At 41.0% G+C, this 19,956-nt stretch overlaps 1 protein-coding gene and 2 long non-coding RNA genes across 8 annotated transcripts; all 3 read right to left on the reverse strand.

Moving 5' to 3' along the window:
- Positions 1–2,297: 2,297 nt before the first annotated feature.
- On the reverse strand, positions 2,298–9,548 carry LOC135338518 (uncharacterized). Of its 5 annotated transcripts, XM_064534690.1 has the most exons (9): positions 8,770–9,548; positions 8,442–8,608; positions 7,337–8,164; positions 6,971–7,074; positions 6,110–6,768; positions 4,096–4,199; positions 3,651–3,804; positions 3,319–3,553; positions 2,298–3,006 (listed from the first exon to the last, which is right to left on the reverse strand). In XM_064534690.1, the coding sequence occupies exons 5-9, from the start codon at positions 6,118–6,120 to the stop codon at positions 2,896–2,898; spliced, it is 615 nt and encodes a 204-aa protein (XP_064390760.1). In that variant the 5' UTR covers positions 6,121–6,768; positions 6,971–7,074; positions 7,337–8,164; positions 8,442–8,608; positions 8,770–9,548; the 3' UTR covers positions 2,298–2,895. The 5 variants fall into 5 exon arrangements, 4 of the variants coding, with proteins under 4 accessions (XP_064390760.1, XP_064390757.1, XP_064390758.1 ...); XM_064534687.1 differs by lacking the exon at positions 6,110–6,768; XM_064534688.1 differs by lacking the exon at positions 6,110–6,768 and having other exon boundaries at positions 6,971–7,131.
- A 1,134-nt stretch (positions 9,549–10,682) lies between these two features.
- On the reverse strand, positions 10,683–13,092 carry LOC135338590 (uncharacterized). 2 transcript variants are annotated; one of them, XR_010395623.1, is made up of 6 exons: positions 12,638–13,092; positions 12,180–12,451; positions 11,675–12,024; positions 11,130–11,346; positions 10,964–11,072; positions 10,683–10,906 (listed from the first exon to the last, which is right to left on the reverse strand). It is a non-coding gene; the product is annotated as an uncharacterized LOC135338590 (long non-coding RNA). The 2 variants fall into 2 exon arrangements; XR_010395622.1 differs by having other exon boundaries at positions 10,964–11,346.
- Positions 13,093–17,077: 3,985 nt separating this feature from the next.
- LOC135338613 (uncharacterized) lies at positions 17,078–18,082 on the reverse strand. The gene is made up of 2 exons (XR_010395649.1): positions 17,476–18,082; positions 17,078–17,424 (listed from the first exon to the last, which is right to left on the reverse strand). It is a non-coding gene; the product is annotated as an uncharacterized LOC135338613 (long non-coding RNA).
- Between the last annotated feature and the right edge of the window lie 1,874 nt (positions 18,083–19,956).

Here is a 19,956-nt window from a genome sequence, read left to right on the forward strand (position 1 = left end):
GAAATGCAATGAACAAACATGCATGAAAGAAATGGAAATAATGGTTGCGATATATACGTAGGTCACTAGTAAGCTAATAAATTAAAGTTAGCACACTCTTGATCGAAGTCAAGCAGATTGTGTTCTTGTGTGTACATCTCATACAGTTGAAGGTGTAGCTTCACCAGGAGGACACTAGTCTGCCTTGTGCCTGTGGGTGTGGTATGTGTGGGTGGTGTGTGGGTGTGTGTGTGTGTGTGGGTGGGTGGGATGGGGTGTGTGTGGGGTGTGATTAGGATTTTAGCTGTATATAATAGTACAATGTGGGTATAGCTACGTATACTAAAATCAATCATTGATTCCTCCATCAAAAGGCACATACATTCTTTAGCATGAAATTAGACAATTACCGTACGTATAATTATAGTGGGAAATGATTGTTGAAATGTAACTAGCTAAAAAAAAAGGTCAACTGTTACTTCAATACCCTATAGCTGTTAGTATGTAAAATTGCCAGCTATGGACCCCAACTAGTACCTGCATGAATGCAGGGGGGATATCCCCCCTGTATGACACTCTCTATATCCTTGCTCTTTCTTCAAAAAAATATAAAATTTAGGCCCAAAAGCAATAAACATACTCATGACCTCTGACCTCAGTATTTCAGATTACAGAGGTCATGCCCATGTAACTATGTACTGACCTCTTAATGATGCCATGACCCAGCAGTCTCAGGTCATTGTGAACAATCCCCTGACAGTGCAGGTAACAGAGAGCCTGCTGCAGTGACTGTGAGTCCGTGCTGTGAGGTGTGTGAGGGTGTGTGTGGAGTGGGTGGGGTGAAGTGTGTTGGTTGTGTGGAGTGGGTGTATTGTGTGGGGTGTGTGGGTGTAGTGTGTGGGGTGTGTGGAGGGGACACATGCATGCACACTTGAAGCTAAGAGGTCAGTTGCAGCCACCACACACACTATCACCTACACCAGGGAATACTATATAATTATATACAGTGGAGCATCAGAACCAAATTCTTGATTAACTGATTAACCCGATGACTTAAATTTGAGTAATGGGTTGCTGCTATGATGCAATATTGGGGCAGCTGCATGTTACACTACTATTAGCATAGCTGTGGTAAGCCAGAACCTTCCAAGTCTCCACAACCTCATAAGGATTCACTGAAGGTCACCTGAAGCCATAGGGACACGGATCACTACAGGTTAGCTATCAAAAATGTGCTTGTATTTTAAATGAAAATTGCATTCAATATTAAAATTCAAAGTGAAGATACAACACAACAAACACAATAAAAATTAATTCTACAGGACAACAATGACTAAGAGGCTTTCGTATACTAGAGAGGAGGTACTGCAGGATCTCCTGGATAGCAGTGACCATGATTCTGAGTCAACAAGCTATCATTGGGAACTGTACAAAGAAGTGCCTCTTATGCACACACACAGAGAAAGCTAAAAGCCAAACAGAGTAACAGGTGCATAGTGATTAGGATCAAATTGACCTAATTTCATAAGGGACATTTCATAAAGGAATTGTAGCCTTGGGAGTGCCTAAACATTAGCATTGGGAACAGATAATAACACTACAAAAAGTGTCTGTTATGCACACACAGAAAGCCAAACAGAATTTAAATTGCAACAGGGAACAAAATAAATAATTTGTGGCCTCTGGGAATTCTAAATACATTATCACTGGGAATACATTGGGAACAAAAAAGCATAAAGAATTGGAGGGTGCCTACTACAGACATTACATTGCAAATAAAAACAATTATCTCACAGAAGCCTAAAAGTACAACCACAATTGAAGTGACCTTTGGCATGCCTAAAACATGACCCTACAAAAAGGTTATAGTTGCACCATAATAACACACAACCAATGTCCTATGCCAGTGGCACAACACATGACAATAATAGAGAGAATCTGTACAGACTTTCCCCAGGTTATCAACAATCATTGAGAATAATACAAAAGCATGGATTGCAGGCCTAATACATTGGCATTGGGAACAGACAATGTAAAAATAATTATCTCACAGAAGCCTAAAACTACAACCACAATTGAAGTGACCTTTGGCATGCCTAAAACATGACAATTATAACTTTACACAAGTAAGAGGTAATAATGAGTTGCACACCATTATAATAACACAATGTCCTATATAGGCCAGTGGCACAACACAGTACAGACAAGTTATAATTGGTTACTACACAACAATTGTAAATTTGCCTAAGCCACACACACACACACACACACACACACACACACACACACACACACACACACACACACACACACACACACACACACACACACACACACACACACACACACACACACACACACACACACACACACACACACACACACACACACACACACACACACACACACACACACACACACACACACACACACACACACACACACACACCTGAAACAGTTCCCCCTGCCCTTGGACTCCCACCCTTCAAGACCATTCTCGAGAGACCTTCATCCAATCTGTAGGCCCAGCTGTATCCATCTCAAGTTCTCCCTTAGACATATTCCAGCATTTCTTTACCACTGAAATAATGGATAACATAGTAGCCGAGACAAATTGATACGCTAGGCAAATGATGACCCCACTACAACATGATAAATGGACCCCACTCACGACTGCTGAGCTAAAGGCTTACATGGGATTCTGCATTTTCATGGGGATCGTGAAACTCCCATCGATTGAAAATGATTGGAGGAGAGACGTGCAATTCTACTACTCACCAATTGCATCGAAGATCTCACGCAATCGCTTTAGGGACATCCGACGATACCTCCATTTCACGGACAACACCACTCTCCCAACTCCAGGCACCTCAGGTAGCGATCGTTTGGCCAAAGTACGCCACCTCTTCAATAAGATCAACGAGCGCTGTTCTGCTGCATACAACTTAGGCCGTGAAGTTGCAGTAGACGAGGCAATGATAAAGTTTCAGGGTAGATCTGCACTGAAACAGTACCTCCCAAATAAACCTGTGAAGAGAGGAATCAAGGTTTGGGTCCTAGCAGACGGGTACTTCCACAAGCTACAAGTGTATACAGGGAGAGAAGCCACACCAGAGAAGCAACTGGGAGCACGAGTTGTGAAAGACCTCACAGCCTCGTTGAAGCACAAGCACCACCACGTCTATTTTGACAACTTTTTCACGTCTGTCAAACTGTTAGAAGACTTGGAGAAGGATGGCATTTATACTTGTGGTACAGCTCGCGCTGACCGCAGAGGCTTCCCCAAGGTTCTCAAGCAGCCAAAGCTGACAGAAAGTAATAAGCATAATTATTATTTACCTTTTCAGGGGGGAATACATGACTCTCCAGAAAGAAAAAGGTGACGGTCTCAGCGACAATAAGGTTGTCCGTGTGATCTCCACAGCCTCTGACGCCACTTCGGTCATCTCTGTACAACGTACAGTCAAGACAGGCGAAAAAATCTCCGTCCCGTGCCCACAGAGCATCGAGGACTATAATCGCTTCATGGGGGGTGTCGACAGAGGGGATCAGCTCAGAGGATACTACAGATGCCCTACAAAAGTCCATAAGTTTTATATGTACATTTACTTCTTCCTAAAGGATATTTGCATTACGAACAGCTACATATTATATCGACAGTATTCACCCACCAACGCACTGAAAACCCTCCTCTCATTTCGTCACGAGTTGGCCAAGAAGCTAATTGGCGACTACTGCTCCAAAAAGAGCAAGACACCCTTGAAATCGCTAGGAATAGCGCACTTCCCTCTTCACCACCAGGATGTACGCAGAGGTCGTTGCCATCTGTGTTATCAGAAAAACAAAAGGAAGGACACAGCATGGTTTTGCCTACAGTGCGAGAAGTGGTTTTGCCACACTGGCAACCCCTCATCTGACTGTTTTACGCTATGGCATAAGAACATGTAACTAGTTGTATAAAGCGTCAACTCCTATGAGTTTCTATCCTGCCTGTTGAACATGAGTAGAATACTTAGTACTGACTGTAACACGTAACCAGTGTACATTTACTACTTTACAAGCTATCTATATGTAGAGTAAGCGTACTAGCAGTTTAATACACAGCCACAAGCTTACCTATGAAATGCTGTGGCCGTCCGTTCCAAACCAGGAGATCCCGACAGAGAATGCTAGGAAGTTGCCTAAAAGTTAGTTGCATCTTTCTTTGCACGAGGCGAATGCTGAACAAGATAAATAATTGAATATCTAACCGTGTAGACTACACTCTAAAAACAACAAATATAATCCACTACAAGCCTTCCCTTAATTGTCAGAAAAGAGCTGCATATAAAGCTTAATCCGAAACGATATAAAAGTTTAATTAAACTGCGTTGTCCTATAAATTATTATATCAATAGAACTGTTTCAAAAATCGTTTTGCGCACAAGGAAATTTGGGATTTCCGTAGCAGCAATTTTTATCAATTATGAACTTACAAAGTGGTAAATATAAAGTCCCTGTTCCGTTTACGTAGTACGTGCATAATATACACTGATACAGCGCAAATTAAACGCTAAAAAGGACGCTCAAGATAAGAGCTTTTTTCTGTTGTTAAAATTACTTTGGTCACCCATGCAGCTATAGTTATCATGAAATTTTGCAGCTTGCATTATAGCTACATGTAAGTTAGCTATAGCAATTATGCTAACATCAAAATAGTGCGGTGAATGGTGCGTTATATTTCTTTGTTAGATCTATGTAGAACTATAGGCTTATAGCTAAGCAACATTTAGCTGGATATTATGTTACTAGAGGATTGTCGCTTTGTATTCAAAAACACAGCACACTGCATTTGTAAAGTGCAATGGTATATAGCAACGGTACAGTAAAATACGCTTTTAATACAGTACTTACCAAAATGGAAACACTTTAAACGTACTACGCAAACGGCATGGGATATTGACCGCTGTATACGTATATAGACAGATAACTGATAACTGCTAATGCTCTCTCCAACACGTGTCACTTTCAACATCATCCTGCAATATGTTTTTTCACATCAATTCTTACAACAATAATTAATTATAGTACCATCAAAAAAGTACGACCACCATTTTGAAAGAACTTTAGACGTGAGAGGGAATTAGGCGTATTTTTGCGAATGGCGTGGTTTCCCTCTGGGCAGTTGGCGTTTCACAACTATAATGTATATACACGTGAAAAGCAATAGATCTAGTATGTACAATAATTATAAATCAATATATTAATGAAACATAGCATCAAGTATGTAGAGCATATAGCTAAGTAACTAGTCTAGCTACGATACTCGAGGTGACTAGGATTGTCTCTTTGTTTATTTTTTTGCAAAATGTATACTTGCAACGTGCAACGATAAATTGCAACGCTTTTAATACAGTGTAAACGTACTGGCGTACTACATAAACGGAACCGCTTACTGCATCTATACAATAATAGTGCAACGTACGCTATGACAAGTACAGTCGAAAACGGCAGTGGTTCTTGGTCAGACATGCATGCAATGGAACTAAGCTTTATGTGTTAACGAATAGCTATAGCGCTCCGGACATTCACCGGGACCAGAGTAGTCTCACAGTAAAGAAGCCAGAACTCAAGCGTGGCTGTATAGTGCGCATTTGATGTATCAAGCTTCAAAATGAAACTGTATTTAGCTAGCTTCAATGCATGTGTACAAGGTTTAATTTATACTTCTTAGCTTTTACCCAACTAAGCTTTTTACCATTTGAAAATCTCCCTGTGTACTGTATGATACCTGGTACAATTGGTACAATAATTATTATACAATAGCTGTGCAATTACATTGTACAGATGCTCCCTTGTGTACTGTATGACACCTGGTACAATACAATAGCTGTGAAATTACATTGTACAGATGCTCCCTTGTGTACTGTATGACACCTGGTACAATACAATAGCTGTGCAATTACATTGTACAGATGCTCCCCCTGTGTACTGTATGACACCTGGTACAATTGGTACAATAATTATTATACAATAGCTGTGCAATTACATTGTACAGATGCTCCCTTGTGTACTGTATGACACCTGGTACAATACAATAGCTGTGTAATTACATTGTACAGCATTGTTCAGCATGTTGAGGGAAACTTACCTAGTTCCCATGTCTAAACTCCACTTCTTTTCTTCTTTGCAAGAACAGCAAAAAAAATCTTTGTTGCTATGCAGCTGCAGCTGCACATCTGTTGTACTGCATGCCCTTATTTGGTACTGAAAACAGCACACTGTGCTGAATTAGCATGTTTACCTGTTTCAGCACACCCCATTACATTTAGCACAGTCCATTTAGCACATTAATCGAACATCAAAATCACAAGCCATGAAAAAGCACACCAATACAACACGTAGGCTGTGCTATATGCCTACAAAACAGCACATGTAGTGTGCTGAATCACTGTTTAGCACACCACGGTGCTAATATAGCACACACTCAGGGTCTAAAACAGCACACCTCTTTTCTCTGTGTAGTTGTATAAAGCCTCAACTCCTATGAGTTTTTATCCTGCCTGTTGAACATGAGTAGAAATACTTAGTACTGACTGTAACACGTAACCAGTGTACATTTACTACTTTACAAGCTATCTATAATTATGTAGAGTAAGCGTACTAGCAGTTTAATACACAGCCACAAAGCTTACCTATGAAGTGCTGTGGCCTTGGCTGGTCCGTTCCAAACCAGGAGATCCCGACAGAGAATGCTAGGCAGGTGCCTAAAAGTTAGTTGCATCTTTCTTTGCCCGACGGAGGCGAATGCTGAACAAGATAAATAATTGAATATCTAACCATGTAGACTACACTCTAAAAACAGGCTGTAACCTTACTTAGCTACTATTAAAGCATACTCTGCACACTCTGAGGCATCTAAGTAGGTATCTAAGTATAGTACATTAGCTAAGAAGGCTTATAAAGGCTTCACTAGCTACAAGTACGATCGTTTTACGCACAAAAAGCTTACCTCTGAATTAATCCTTCGCTGTGGCATTGGCTGGTAGACTGTTCCATTGGAAACCAGGAGATCCTGACGAGTAACTGCTGTAGACTAGTTTGCTAGGAAGTTACCTAAAGAAAACGGTTATAGTTTCAAAGTTATGCATCTTTCTTTGCCAGAGGCGAATGCTGAACAAAAAGATAAAATGAATATCTAACCGTGTAGACAACACTCTAAAAAAGGGTCTGTAAACTTATTTAGCTACTACTACAAAAATATACTCTCCACACTCTGGGGCATCTAAGTAGGTATCTAAGCATTGTGTATCAGCTAAGAAGGCTTATAAACGCTGCACAAGCTACAAGTACGATCGTTATACGCACAAAATCTTACCTCTAAAAGGATCCTTCGCTGTGGCCTTGGCTGGTTGAAAATTCCGTTGGAGTCCAGGAGATCCTGATCCGCGGTGGGCGGTACTACGTATGAAATCATAACCGCGGCTATTCGGTTAAAGCCCTCATACACACAACAAGTTATTAGTTTTAAGAGTGACAGACTTTTAATGCTAAAATTAAAGTTAGTAAAGCTAAGAAACTTGACCTTACACACTGACCTTAGAGCTACACGCGACCTTTATTAGACTATGTATGGAAACAGAGAGCAGGGTGTCATACAGGGTGGGGGGGAAGGGGGATATCTCCCTAGCTCTAATTTCCCCCCCTTTCAATGATGACTGAGTGTCCATAGCTGGGTATTGAAATAACAGTTGACCTTTTTTTAGCAACATTTTCTGGTTACTTTTCTTATTTCCCCCCTCTACTTCAAAATCCTGTATGACACCCTGGAGAGATATACTGTGAGACTTTTTATACAAATTCATGACTTGAAAAAAGTTGTTCTAGGAAGTATTGAATGCAGTGTACTGATGATTGTGTGTCACCATAGCAACAGAGAGAGGGTTATATAGTGACAGGGCTCACCAAGGAGACAGGTTTGACAGACGTTCTTGAGTTGGGCACATGATTGGCAGACCTCTGTTTTCTTGTAGCGCATCTTAGCACCAGGACACCATCGGAACACAATGTAGGGCCGGGCACAGATCTGAGGGGACAGTGGTTACTCTGGGTGACAATGACATCATTACAATGACACTTCATTATATCGAGTACTTTTACAACATTTTTAGCTGAGAGGTTAATTCAGGGGGTCAGGTGTCGTTTCCTAGAACAATAATGATTATCTGAGGTGCAATGTGTGTTTTTCCATGATAAATTTAAGCCACGTATACGATGACTACGTAACGATAATACACAAGGAGTTCTAGTACACTTATTTTAATTCTTGTACATATTTTGAAGGAGAAAAATCATGACATCATTAATCTTTCAGATTTATAGGGGAATCCCCTCCCCTCTCTATGAAACCCTGCCCAATAGTTACACCTAACAAAGTCAATTCTCATCAGAGTACATCTAAATCAGCAGAGTTGTGTACCCACCTTTCTTGATGATGACTAGATTGAGCACAATCAAGTTGCTGTCCACTATGCAGCCTCTCACTGACTTGCGTTTCCTCTCTCCAGTGCGTCTGGGTCTGTAACAACTGTGCCCCTTCTTGAGGAGGACCCTGCTTGTCATTGCCACCGCTGATACGAACCACACAGCCCTGTGTGTGTGTGTGTGTGTGTACAATCTTACAGAGATGCATCTAGACCTCATAAAGGAAGGAGATTAGATCATGTGATTGGTCTAATCCCCACCTATCCCTGGTAGGGGGCATTAGTTTGACAAGTGCATTCAGTATGTACTACTGAGATAATTGTTTACCTCTCCACTGTTGTCTGAAGTCCACAGGACGACCTTTGAACCTCCTCCTGGTATTAATTTTGCGACAACCATACTTATTTCCCGAGCCTTCGTCCTCCAGCCAGTTGTCATCACTTCGTTCAAAGCATTTCTTTCCGCTTGTCATTCTTAATTAGTCCATCAAATGGCATTTGAAATGCTGAGCTGGGTATCTGCTCCATAGTGTGTTCCTCAGTATGGCTAGACCAACACCACCTCACTCTTGCCCCGCTATACTCCACCCTCATTGGGTCTTCACAAGTTTCTTCAGTGTTCCAAAGATGTCCCTGACATGTAGTCTCGAATACCCGCCTCAACCTAAAAGCTTGAGTCTGGTCAAACTCACATATGAACTTTGTTCTGCACAGTCAGCAAAGTCAAGTGGGCTACACGCCCACAAGCATAGTGATAAAGCCACCGCATGTTAGGGACAGAAGATACACGTACACAGAGGGCTATATCAGACAGTGTATCAATTAAGGCTAGGAGTTGAAAGCCTACAAGAAAAACACTGAGCTTGAAGCCATCATTGCACAGAGCTAGAGGGCCATGAAACCATGGTCGACGGTCACATTCACATAAATGAGCATTTAGGCTGTTAATTTCGACAAGGTGTTCCAAAGGTCCTGTTGCTAGTCTGGAGAGTTCTAGTATCACATCCTTACAACTCTATCCATCTACGTCGCCTTCTGTCAGGGGCTAATTCTTCTACTAGTAACAATCCATGCTGCGTGGCGGTTAGCTATAATGATATTCATGTAGACTATAATTTTTTCATGTTCCACACCCACTTGTGGTCAATTAATGTCCAAGAAATTCCTGGACACACTTGAACCAAACCTCAATGTGAGTTTGACCAGACTCAAGCTTTTAGGTTGAGGCGGGTATTCGAGACTACCTGACACGATGGCGAGACTTGTTCTTGAGAGATTTAGCCTCGAGACCACGCTGATTGAATCAGTGAGAAGCACAAGAGGGTTATGATCGTCACACAGATTATCTACGAAGACAGCTGTTTCATAGTTTTGATGATCCTTACCATACACAACCACACAGAAAAAAAATAGTGGATGGCTGCGATGGTTTGGCGATCCCTATAGGAGCCTCTGCAAGGCTCTGGAATTGTGGGATACTCCAGTAAATAGCTAGTGGCAGTAGATAATGTGGCAACGACATCGCAGCCAGTACAAGTGAGTGGTTAGTCATGATCGACAAGGAACTATTCAGTGGAGCTAGTGTATATAGGATGCATGCGGGTGGCAGTCAACATCTGGTATAGCTAACTTTTCATTACTAATCCAAAGCTTATATAATTATAGCTTAATATAATATAATTATATATCCAAAGCTTATATAATAATGATAAATAATTATACTCATGTTTTGCACATGTATACGTTACTTCAATGTGTACGAGAAGTTGTAGATGATGGAGGAGTACAAGGTGACACTGTGGAGGATGCATGAGGATGACTCATTGGACGGCTTGGAGGGTGTCATACAGGATTGTGAAGTAGAGGGGGAAATAAGGCATGCTTTTAAAAGTAATCATGCTAAAAAAGGTCAACTCTTATTTCACTACCCTGTTAGTATTGCCAGCTTCACATTCAGTCATACAATCATAGATGATACAGTAATGACGTGACGTGGATGTGAAACTTTTCCGGATTCCAGTATTCTGCTTGAATCTATAATTATCATACACATGAAGCTTCTTATACAAACTAATATTAATTGTGAGTAATAGTTGACTTGAGCAAGTGTTCCTGTACACCAATATGCCTGCATTCATGTATACACTGTGGAATCTACATTTGCAATGATTGTATATTGTGACGTAGGTATGGTAGAATGCTTCCTGTGGGAGTTGCGCTAATGAACTCTTGATCCAACAATTGTTGTGTTAAAATCTCTTATTGAATTTTCAAAACCACATTAATTATAGCTAGCATATCATTGAGAAATTGAAATTACAAAAGTGTGTTGAGTTTGCAGTGCTCTTGCACACTATAGAGAGATAGTCCTCCCTCCATGCAGTGTGACAGCCAGCACCGTCGTGAGTATGTGGCACTGCATTGCTGGCCCCCCGCCCATCCGCCCATGGGACCATCTGGGATATCTGCAGCAAATGCAAATACATTAGTCTCAAGCAATTGTTGTTGTATAAACCACCTACCTATTGAGGCTATTCCAGTCCAGTTGATTAGAAGGTTCTGTTAGTTTCCAGTTGGTTTGAAGGTTATGTAGGTTGTTAGAATCGAGTGTAGTTATATAATATGTACTGTCTATACAGGGACAAAGCATCATGTGTGTATGTAGTACTAGGCACACCCACAGCTCACATGAAGGTGTGGAAAGGTGGGTGTGGCCTTGCATTAGAGGCGTAGTTACATGTACATTGTAGGTGTGGCCTGATCACTCCTCCTGATCATTTTTTTCTTCTTTCATGATTTATAACAACGAAAATGAAAAAAGAAATGAAAATATGAAGGGGCCCCCAATAAATAAAATGAGTTGATGATTGAATTATGACTGATGAGATGTAGTTGAGTGTAGTAGCTGTGGGTACAAGGGCAGAGGGTTAGAATACACACACACAATTGTATAATGTTGCAACTCATAATACACACACAACACTATAATTATAGCTATAGGAGCATGTACAGTGGAACCCTCTATAACCAACACCTTTGCATGCATGGGGATCAATGTTTTGGCCTTTATACATCAGAGGTGGCCTTTGTTGAGAGGTTGTTTTAATTGTAGTACACAAACTGTTATTTGGGACCTGAGTGCCTGGCCGTTATATAGCAACTGGCCTTTATTCGGAGGTGGTTGTTAACAGAGGTTCCACTGTAATACATAATTATATAATATAGACACTCACTTTTTCTTAAGGAGGAGGACATTGTATTCCACCAATGCCAGTGATGTCATTCTGCCGGTGAAGAGATGCTCCATACAGACTTGACTTAATTCAGTATAGTAGCAGTAGATACTCTGTATAGTGTTGTTTCCTCTAGTATTCTCCAAATTCCGCCAGTGGTCTTCGGCCCAGAACATGTATTGTGATAATAACATTGTTAGGGCAGAGGTTAGGACACAGCATGTAATGTAATGCTCATGCAGTAATAATAATGATGCCTATTATTATAATGCTGGATATAACTCCACCCTTGCAGTACAACCCAGGTGATCTGAGGAGTGCCAGTATCAGTCGCTGTCCGTCCACTGTCCCTGTATAGAAACAATTATACACATGCCTACTAGACTATGACCACTTAAGCCTCTCAATACTAATATTTAACACTATGTGTGTATACAGTTTATGCTACACAAGAGTAGCTAGGGGAGGGGCTTAGTATCATGTGATACAAATCACACACACTCACTCGTCCTTAAGGAGGAGGACGTTGTTTGTATTGAAATCCTTCCAGTGATATAGAGACTTGACTTGAGTATAGCAGTAGGAGTATAGTAGATAGGCTTGCTGTTTCCTGTAATCTGGTGAGCATGGCAGAGAGGCATGCATGGGGACACATGCATGGGGGGGAGTGGGACTCAATACTATAAAGAAGTCAGTCTCAGTACATGTCTAATAGTTTGTTTGTTCGAGTTAAAATTAATCAGCTCTGCATTGCTTGCTTGGAATTCCAACAGTAGTCTGTATTGTAAAACACAATAGATTATTAGTGTATAGGTGAGGAACACATAACATGGAATTCAGTACTAATACAATAATGCTCATGTCAGTCATAATTATTATAATGGTCAGTAACTTACAAACACACACACACAAGAGTAGCTAGGGGGAGGGGCATGTCATGTGATACAGATTATACACACTCACTCGTCTTTAAGGAGGGGGAAGTTTGTTAATTCTGCCAGTACGTAGAGAGATGATCCCTATCATGCAGACTTGTACTTGAGTAGTAGCAGTGCGTTGTATAGACTGGACGCTTCCTCTATTAGAGTTCCATTAGTGGTCTCCGGCCGGCTCACAACATGTATTGTGACAAGAGGTGATTGGGGTCAGAGGTCAGGACACATCATTATAGCATGCTAATTGGACACAATGCTCAGTAACTACATAATTGTAATGCTCAGTAAAATACAACTGCCATTCCAGCCTCCTATCCAGGTGAGGAGTGCCAGTATGAGTCCTTGCATGTTCCTCCAGTGTCCCTGTAGAAACAATTATACACATCAACCAGAGCAGCTCAGTATAGTGTGTATTGATTGCATGAGAGGAGAGCAACACACACACAACAGTAGCTAGGGGGAGGGGCTTAATGTCATGTGATTTAGATTATACACACTCACTCGTCCTTAAACGAGCATGTTGGCTTTATAAGGCGCGGTTAATGTTTAGATTCACTTCCGCCTGTTGCGGTACAAAAGGCCCGTGCCCTGGGCAGACCTTTGACCCCAGCTCCAACATTCAAATATCTGTAAACAGCTCTCGTTTCTTTTCCCGCTTCATAGCCCGTTCAAACGATTTAGACAGCTCTAAAACAAGCATGCGCATTTTATACCAGGGTGGGGATATACATGCACGTGGTTTTTTTTTAACACAAGCAAACAAAAAACACATAATGGCTACTTATACAGAACAAGCAAGACTCAAGGTACCACAGAAGACATTACATAAATAAGATGTAGATCTACATCTATTCAGCTTCAGGTACGGTACAGCCAGCATCCTCCAGTGCACTTTCTGGAGGAGTTCCAGAAGCTGCTTGCGCTGTTCCCCGACGTCACTCTTGACGAAATTGATTCGGCGCCATCCGAAGGTAACACTGGAAAGTAAATATTAGAATGATGATTTCAAATACAATTAAATTACCATCAGTGTCAGGCGGGTGTAATACATCCAGTGGTGAAGCTGCTCCCCCTCCAGCGAAGAGGCCAAAGAGAGGTAATTCTAGAGGAATTAATTTCAATAATTATCACGTGATATGGATGACGATCACTTATCTTTTGCACAGGTGTTTCTCGAGTTCGAGTAAGGACGGTTGGGGGTGAAGCCGGTCCTTCGAGGCCTAAGAAAGGTGAATGTCACTAACCTGTACATAATTATGAATAAAATGAGTGGTACTTTCCTTAGGTCCCGGAGGGTATGATCACGATGATCCTCCAGTCTTGAATGGAGAGGGTCCCTGCCCGTACTGCCACCTGTCACCGTGTGTCAGAGCCAGACCACCCAGCTGGCTGATTGGAAGCGCTGCACCTAATTTGGGGAACATGGTGAAGCGCTTCAAACTATACAGAAAGTATTGGACGCTGCTAGGTTAGTTGGGGGTATGGAATCACCCTCTATGTATGGCATATAAAGTGACCAAAACCAGTGCACATGACAAGAGGGATGTGATGCCTGACTGTGTATTGAGAGTAAGTTATAAATGATGCCCACTTTACAGTGCAAGTACAATCAATTGCTATATACCTTTTCCAGTAGGTGCGTGAGCGATTTCCGAATCCAGATGGAGTTCCATACACAGACTTCCAGTCTTCTACTTCCTTTATTGTTTAATTATGTAAAATGCAATTATAAAATGCTGATTGGCTAGTCAAAATTTGCACGGATACGTACTTACTTTATATGTCTTCATAAAGACCTTCGTCAAGTACATGTACACCATCGTTTACTAGGTCCTCGTTTTCATCTACTGGCTCATCTGATTGCTCAGATTGCATGTCCTCTACAAACTCACTGCACATATACATACATGTAGCAAAATTAAAAATAAATTATGTAGATTGCACATAAAATATATTATACGCAGTACCTGAGGTCAACTTTTCTCTCCTGCTCGCCATATTTCTCCGGCAAAGTTGAACGATTTTTCCACCAGCACTCTTACGGGAGTCCTACGATCCGGTCTTCTCATGCCCTGAACCAGTCGTTCACTTGTACACTCTCTACGTACATTCTCGTTCTGAAGTAAACAAATGAATGAATGTACAGTCACACATACATTATTAGCCAGCATAACGTACCCAGTCCATAATAGCACGGTTCATTCTCATGTTGAATGTAGCTTCCACGAAGTGTACACGTTTTGAGATGTATGTGAGCAGCTGGTGATTGAAAGACTCCACCCAGAATGTGTCTCGACACTGTAAAAACAACATCATAGAAATTTATATAATAATTAGAAAAAAACCTCACTCGACAATGATTCGGCATTCTTGTAAATAAGGGTGTCTTTTAGTGCTGACGTGAATGACTCGATTGCAAGAGGATCCTCTAGTTTTATCTTCGTGGGCTTGTACCCTGGACGCTTACAGGGTGACGCTTCGTTACAATCTGAGTGCTCATTCTGAGAACACGATTATAAATGTTATTGGTGTACAGAGTACAGACAACTTGTTATCATACACACTCACCTGATAATGCTCCAACTTGTCCAACAAGACAGAAATAACCTCTCTGCTATGCAAGGGCAATGAGCCTCTAGCTTTGCCCTATCTATCCTAGCTACAAAAGCCTGCTTTGCATCTTCAGTATCGAAATTCAGCTCCATTTGGTACCGAAAACCATGCCTAGCACGCTTCTTCTTGGGTAGAGAACGAGAGTTGTCACATCTTTCAGCCATTTTTTTTGCTCTTTTTTGGAACAAAGTATCTCGTGAGCCAAGGTGCTACATGCAGGCTATAAGGGGCGTATCAAAGTAAAACCATGTGTGCATGAAGCGAGCAGTGAAGCAAAAGAGGCCAGAGAGTTTACCGCACGCGGCCATATTTAATCATTTCCGCCTCGAGTGCCCAGGGCACGCCCCTTTTATAGTCAGCATGCTCGTTTAAGGAGGAGAACGTTGTTTCTTCGAGTGGCTGGAGATACTTGACTTGGGGACTTGAGTAGATAGCTTGTCTTAAAGATATTTTGTAGACTTAGACACTTGATTTCGCAGTTTTAACGTTTTTTGTGGTCCATTTTCAGTTCTGTAGAGCAGGTCATCTAACACACACAACTCAGTGCAGCCACAATAATATGCTAGTACAACACTCCTCACCAGTCACTCTATTCCAGGCACCATAAAATGGTCTCTAACACCAACACAACACAATAGAGTGACTACTGAAATAATAGAGCTATATATAAAACGAGGGGCCCCTCAAAACATAATAGCTGTGTACAATAATAATTATGAATGAGATGACTGGTCTTTGTAATGTTTATCGAGTCGAGTGTGATGGATATGGATGAGGAGATATCGTTGTGTATGGTCGGCCATACATGTACGTGTAGCCTTCGAGAAGATTCGTTAGTGTTCGTGGCCGGCCACCTGATTGGCGAGTAGAAGAATCGAGAGTCTTGAGAACGGGCTTGATTTTGAAAAAATGTAGAGAAATCTCATGTGTCAGCTTTTTACAAGATTTTCCGCGCATGCGCTTTACAGATTATTATTATTGCTGGCTCAGCAGTTTTCTGCAGAAAAGAAGGAGGGGCTGGATCTTGTACAATGCAGCAACCACATTGCATCTAGCTCGACCCCGATGAGGGAGGGAGGGAGGCCTTCATTACTCATTATCCCATTATTATATTTTGATGACGTTATATCCTGTTTTTTTAACTGACGATAATACACAAAAGAACGGAGTATGAAGAATAATTTAATTTTTTTACGCACTGGCTATTTGGTGCACAATGCAACTTGCAACATGGCACATTGTAAAATAATGCAATGTCAGCCAAAAAAAGAACTTTGACCTCAAATAATGGCTGACTTAATTGAGGAGGTGAGCAAAACAAGGAGGGAGGTTGATCTGAAACAAGTATGCATGCAACTAACAGTGGCCTAAACATGATTATTACAGTCACAATGATGAGAGCCTTCATGTCTTCTTATACGTAGCGTCGGAGAGTTTGGAGCTTTTTGAAGAGGCAGTTGATTGATCTTCAGTGAGTATGATGCTAGACTTTCTGCAACTGCTTTTATACACGGACATTAATAAAAGGGATCTCCCTACATGCACAGACAAATCTATAAAGACATGCACCTTAATATCAACAGCCCTTGAGGCTCCTGAAGAACGAAGAAAAGAGTCCATACGTGTGTACCTCCCATGCAGACACTATAATTTGTTTCATCTTCTATAATGAAGTGCATCAGTTGGTTAACACATGCAGCCATCTACATCTATAAGTTGAGACCAGGCCGATTTTAATCGGCCTGGTCTCGAGGCTATACTATAAGCCTAGCCTCGATCCCAGGCCGAGTTTTCGCTTTTATAACGGTTAGGCGAACAACTGGGCCTGGTACTAGTTGTCTGCGCATGCGTCAAATTTTCATTGTATATTTGTGGTCGGCAAAAATATTTAATAAATCAATAATCAAAATTTGTACACAGAAAATGCACAGAGTGAGTACACAAAAGATGCACATAGGGAGCTGCTTCACAAAGGCCTGGGGAGTTGCCAGTTGTGCTGCAGCACAATTACAGTGACCCAGGGCAACTTCAGGATGATTGAATGCCTTCAAATTACGTTTCAAAAAGATTTAGCAGGCTGCTGGACTTCTCTGATTCTAGGCCCCAACTCGTAACTCATTGCTTGAAAAAACGTAGATTCTCTTGATGTCTCTGAGCTACCCAGCAACGCTCGAATGAGCAGGTCATACTCCAGTCCTGTGTCTGTGAGTATAGGACAATATTAAAAGAAACCAAAGACGGTTAAACCCTTACCTCAAACTGTCCAGTCTCGTCCGTTAGTATAGCCAAGAGGAGCACTGTTGGGATAGCTGGATATTAGCCATTGCTCCTGTACAGAGAAGTAGACATTTTAAATACGTGTAGATCTATACATATTAAATTTCTCGGTTATAGTGTCATTGTCGACGAGCTGATGATGGCAGCACCAAGTTCTCTAGCTCACACTCTTCACTTGATCCACCATATTAATGATGAAACTATAGTCTACCTACATTCTTGCCAAACATGAACAAGACTTGATAGCATAGCCGGCCATAGGGCCCACACAAAAATATCTGACCTTAACAAGCTTGACAAAGCTTTATACCTCTTCCCTTGTTGTTCAGTCTTCAGAATAAGCTTCAGAGAAGAGAGAAGCTTCAGCTAAGAGCCATTCCAATCGATTCCAATAATGATAAAACGGGAACTGACTTCTAGTACACGATAGTACACGAATATAAATGTCACGAAAGTGAACGAGAATATCCATTCGTCAGAATCTGACGAACGATTGACGCATGCGCAGACAACTAGTACCAGGCCCAGTTGTTCGCCTAACCGTTATAAAAGCGAAAACTCGGCCTGGGATCGAGGCTAACTATAAGCCATGCACCATCACAAATACACTGAGGTGCCTTTTCTTACTACTCAACATCCAGGTAATCTAATTCTTCATTATAGTGATAGCTTCCAAGTAACCTGCTTCTAATAATTTCACCGTCAAGCTTTGAATGAGAATTCTTTTACGTCACTGTTTGCTCTTATAATTATATAGACTATAGCTAGTACTCGCGTTCCAGAAGTTTGAGTTGCACTGATCATGAGTGCATGCAATATTGTAGTGTGGAAAGAATGCTGGATAGTTGTTTTTCCTGTTTAACTTGTAACGTGCATAATTATGGTAGTGGCCGGTGCCTGAGATAATTATGTTCGTTGGCGATCCTAGTTGTAGAAACTGGTAACATAAATGTATTAAGCTAAGCTATACTTGAGGACTCTTATATACTTACTTATTTATTCATTCCGATTCAGAACGTTATATCTCATGGTTTTGCATGGGCTATATCGTCAGTTGCTCAGCTGTTAGCGATTGTTCCTTCACATTGCTCTCACATTCAACAGTTACAATGTCTATACGGGAATTTGTTCTTTTGAAAGCACTTTGAACTCTACTTCGGCATGCACGAGCATGTATAATGGGTTTCCTGTAATAAGCCTAACTGCTAGCTATTTGCATAACAGGTTTGCGAGAAAATATAATGTACCATGCACTCAGCATTATCATGGGAAATAGAAGTTATGCATACCTGATCTGACTGTATGAATGATGCTGATATCAATTTTTCAGTTGTGCATAATTATACTCAGACATGAACAAGCTAGTTGGTAGCTTATAAGTTAAAATTTTGAAATGCCCATGGCTAGTATTCTACAGATATAATAGTTGTTATTATAATAATACAAATCATCGTAAGCAGGTCTTTATATGCAATGGACAACCATGCACGGGAATGAGTTGTCAGGACGGATTGTCACTACATATAATTATATAGTGCCAATACAGAACTTTAACAATAATACTGTGCAAATAGTGTGCTACAAGGAGAAGGGGGAGCCCCAAGGCTGTCAGCCTGATGATATAATTATTTTCTTTTTCTTATTATTCTCTTTCAAATTTTACTACGTAGCGGTGGTGTTCAGTCTGTCAATTATCAGTGATGATTTTGAAATTATCATTTTGTAGCTATATCGAACCATTCGTACTTATTATCATAATTATGCATGTGCTATTAATTAACGTGTGCCTGGCCAATTGTGGATTCATGCAGTGGTAATATCGGGATCTTTAAATCACACAAAGAGTATAATTATAGCCTCGATCCCTATAGTTGTTCACCTATTATAACCATTATAAGAGCGAAAACTCGGCCTGGGATCGAGGCTACAATGTGCTGGGCTTAATATAAAGACATCAAAAATATATTTGTATAGTTGTATACTGCATGATATAGCTAGCATTACCTGAGGTATAGCCTCTTTCCCAGCCTCGTTATCTCTATTTCAACATTGTTATAAATCGGCCCGGGACCACATTACAGAAAGTCCTCTATAATTATAATTATATTTAGTGCCGAAAGATAAAGTACTCCTCCATGCATGCCATGCCTAGTGGCTATAGTGCTTATACAGTACATATCTTGTAATAACTAATAATAAGATGTGAGAATATAATTATTATAGATCGACCAGACTCTGATCAAGAGGGTCAAATTATGCTAATTATTATATACAATGTGCTGCCAACATTTCAGTACTCATCTCTCGTGTAGATAAACTAGCCGACCCTTTAAATGGTTTCAGTCTGGACCACCGTGAGAAGCAGCTGTCAGGTACGTGTGAGTGTAGTGGTTAGTATCATTGTGTGTACTGTGTTAGAACTCAAAATGTTAGTGATGCATCATATGAGGTCCGCAA

Source organism: Halichondria panicea, chromosome 7 (assembly GCF_963675165.1).
Source record: "Halichondria panicea chromosome 7, odHalPani1.1, whole genome shotgun sequence".
Classification (NCBI taxonomy): Eukaryota; Metazoa; Porifera; class Demospongiae; order Suberitida; family Halichondriidae; genus Halichondria; species Halichondria panicea.

Bases quoted from the DNA above. Each gene is read 5' to 3' on its own strand.
- LOC135338518 (XM_064534687.1), bottom strand. From the start codon at position 7,017: ATGGAACAGTCTACCAGCCAATGCCACAGCGAAGGATTAATTCAGAG. The intron at 4,200-6,970 runs GTAAGCTTTTTG...TATCTTGTTCAG, and splicing joins AGCGAAGGATTAATTCAGAG to CATTCGCCTCGTGCAAAGAA. The intron at 3,554-3,650 runs GTGGGTGAATAC...GGACTTTTGTAG, and splicing joins GGAGGGTTTTCAGTGCGTTG to GGCATCTGTAGTATCCTCTG.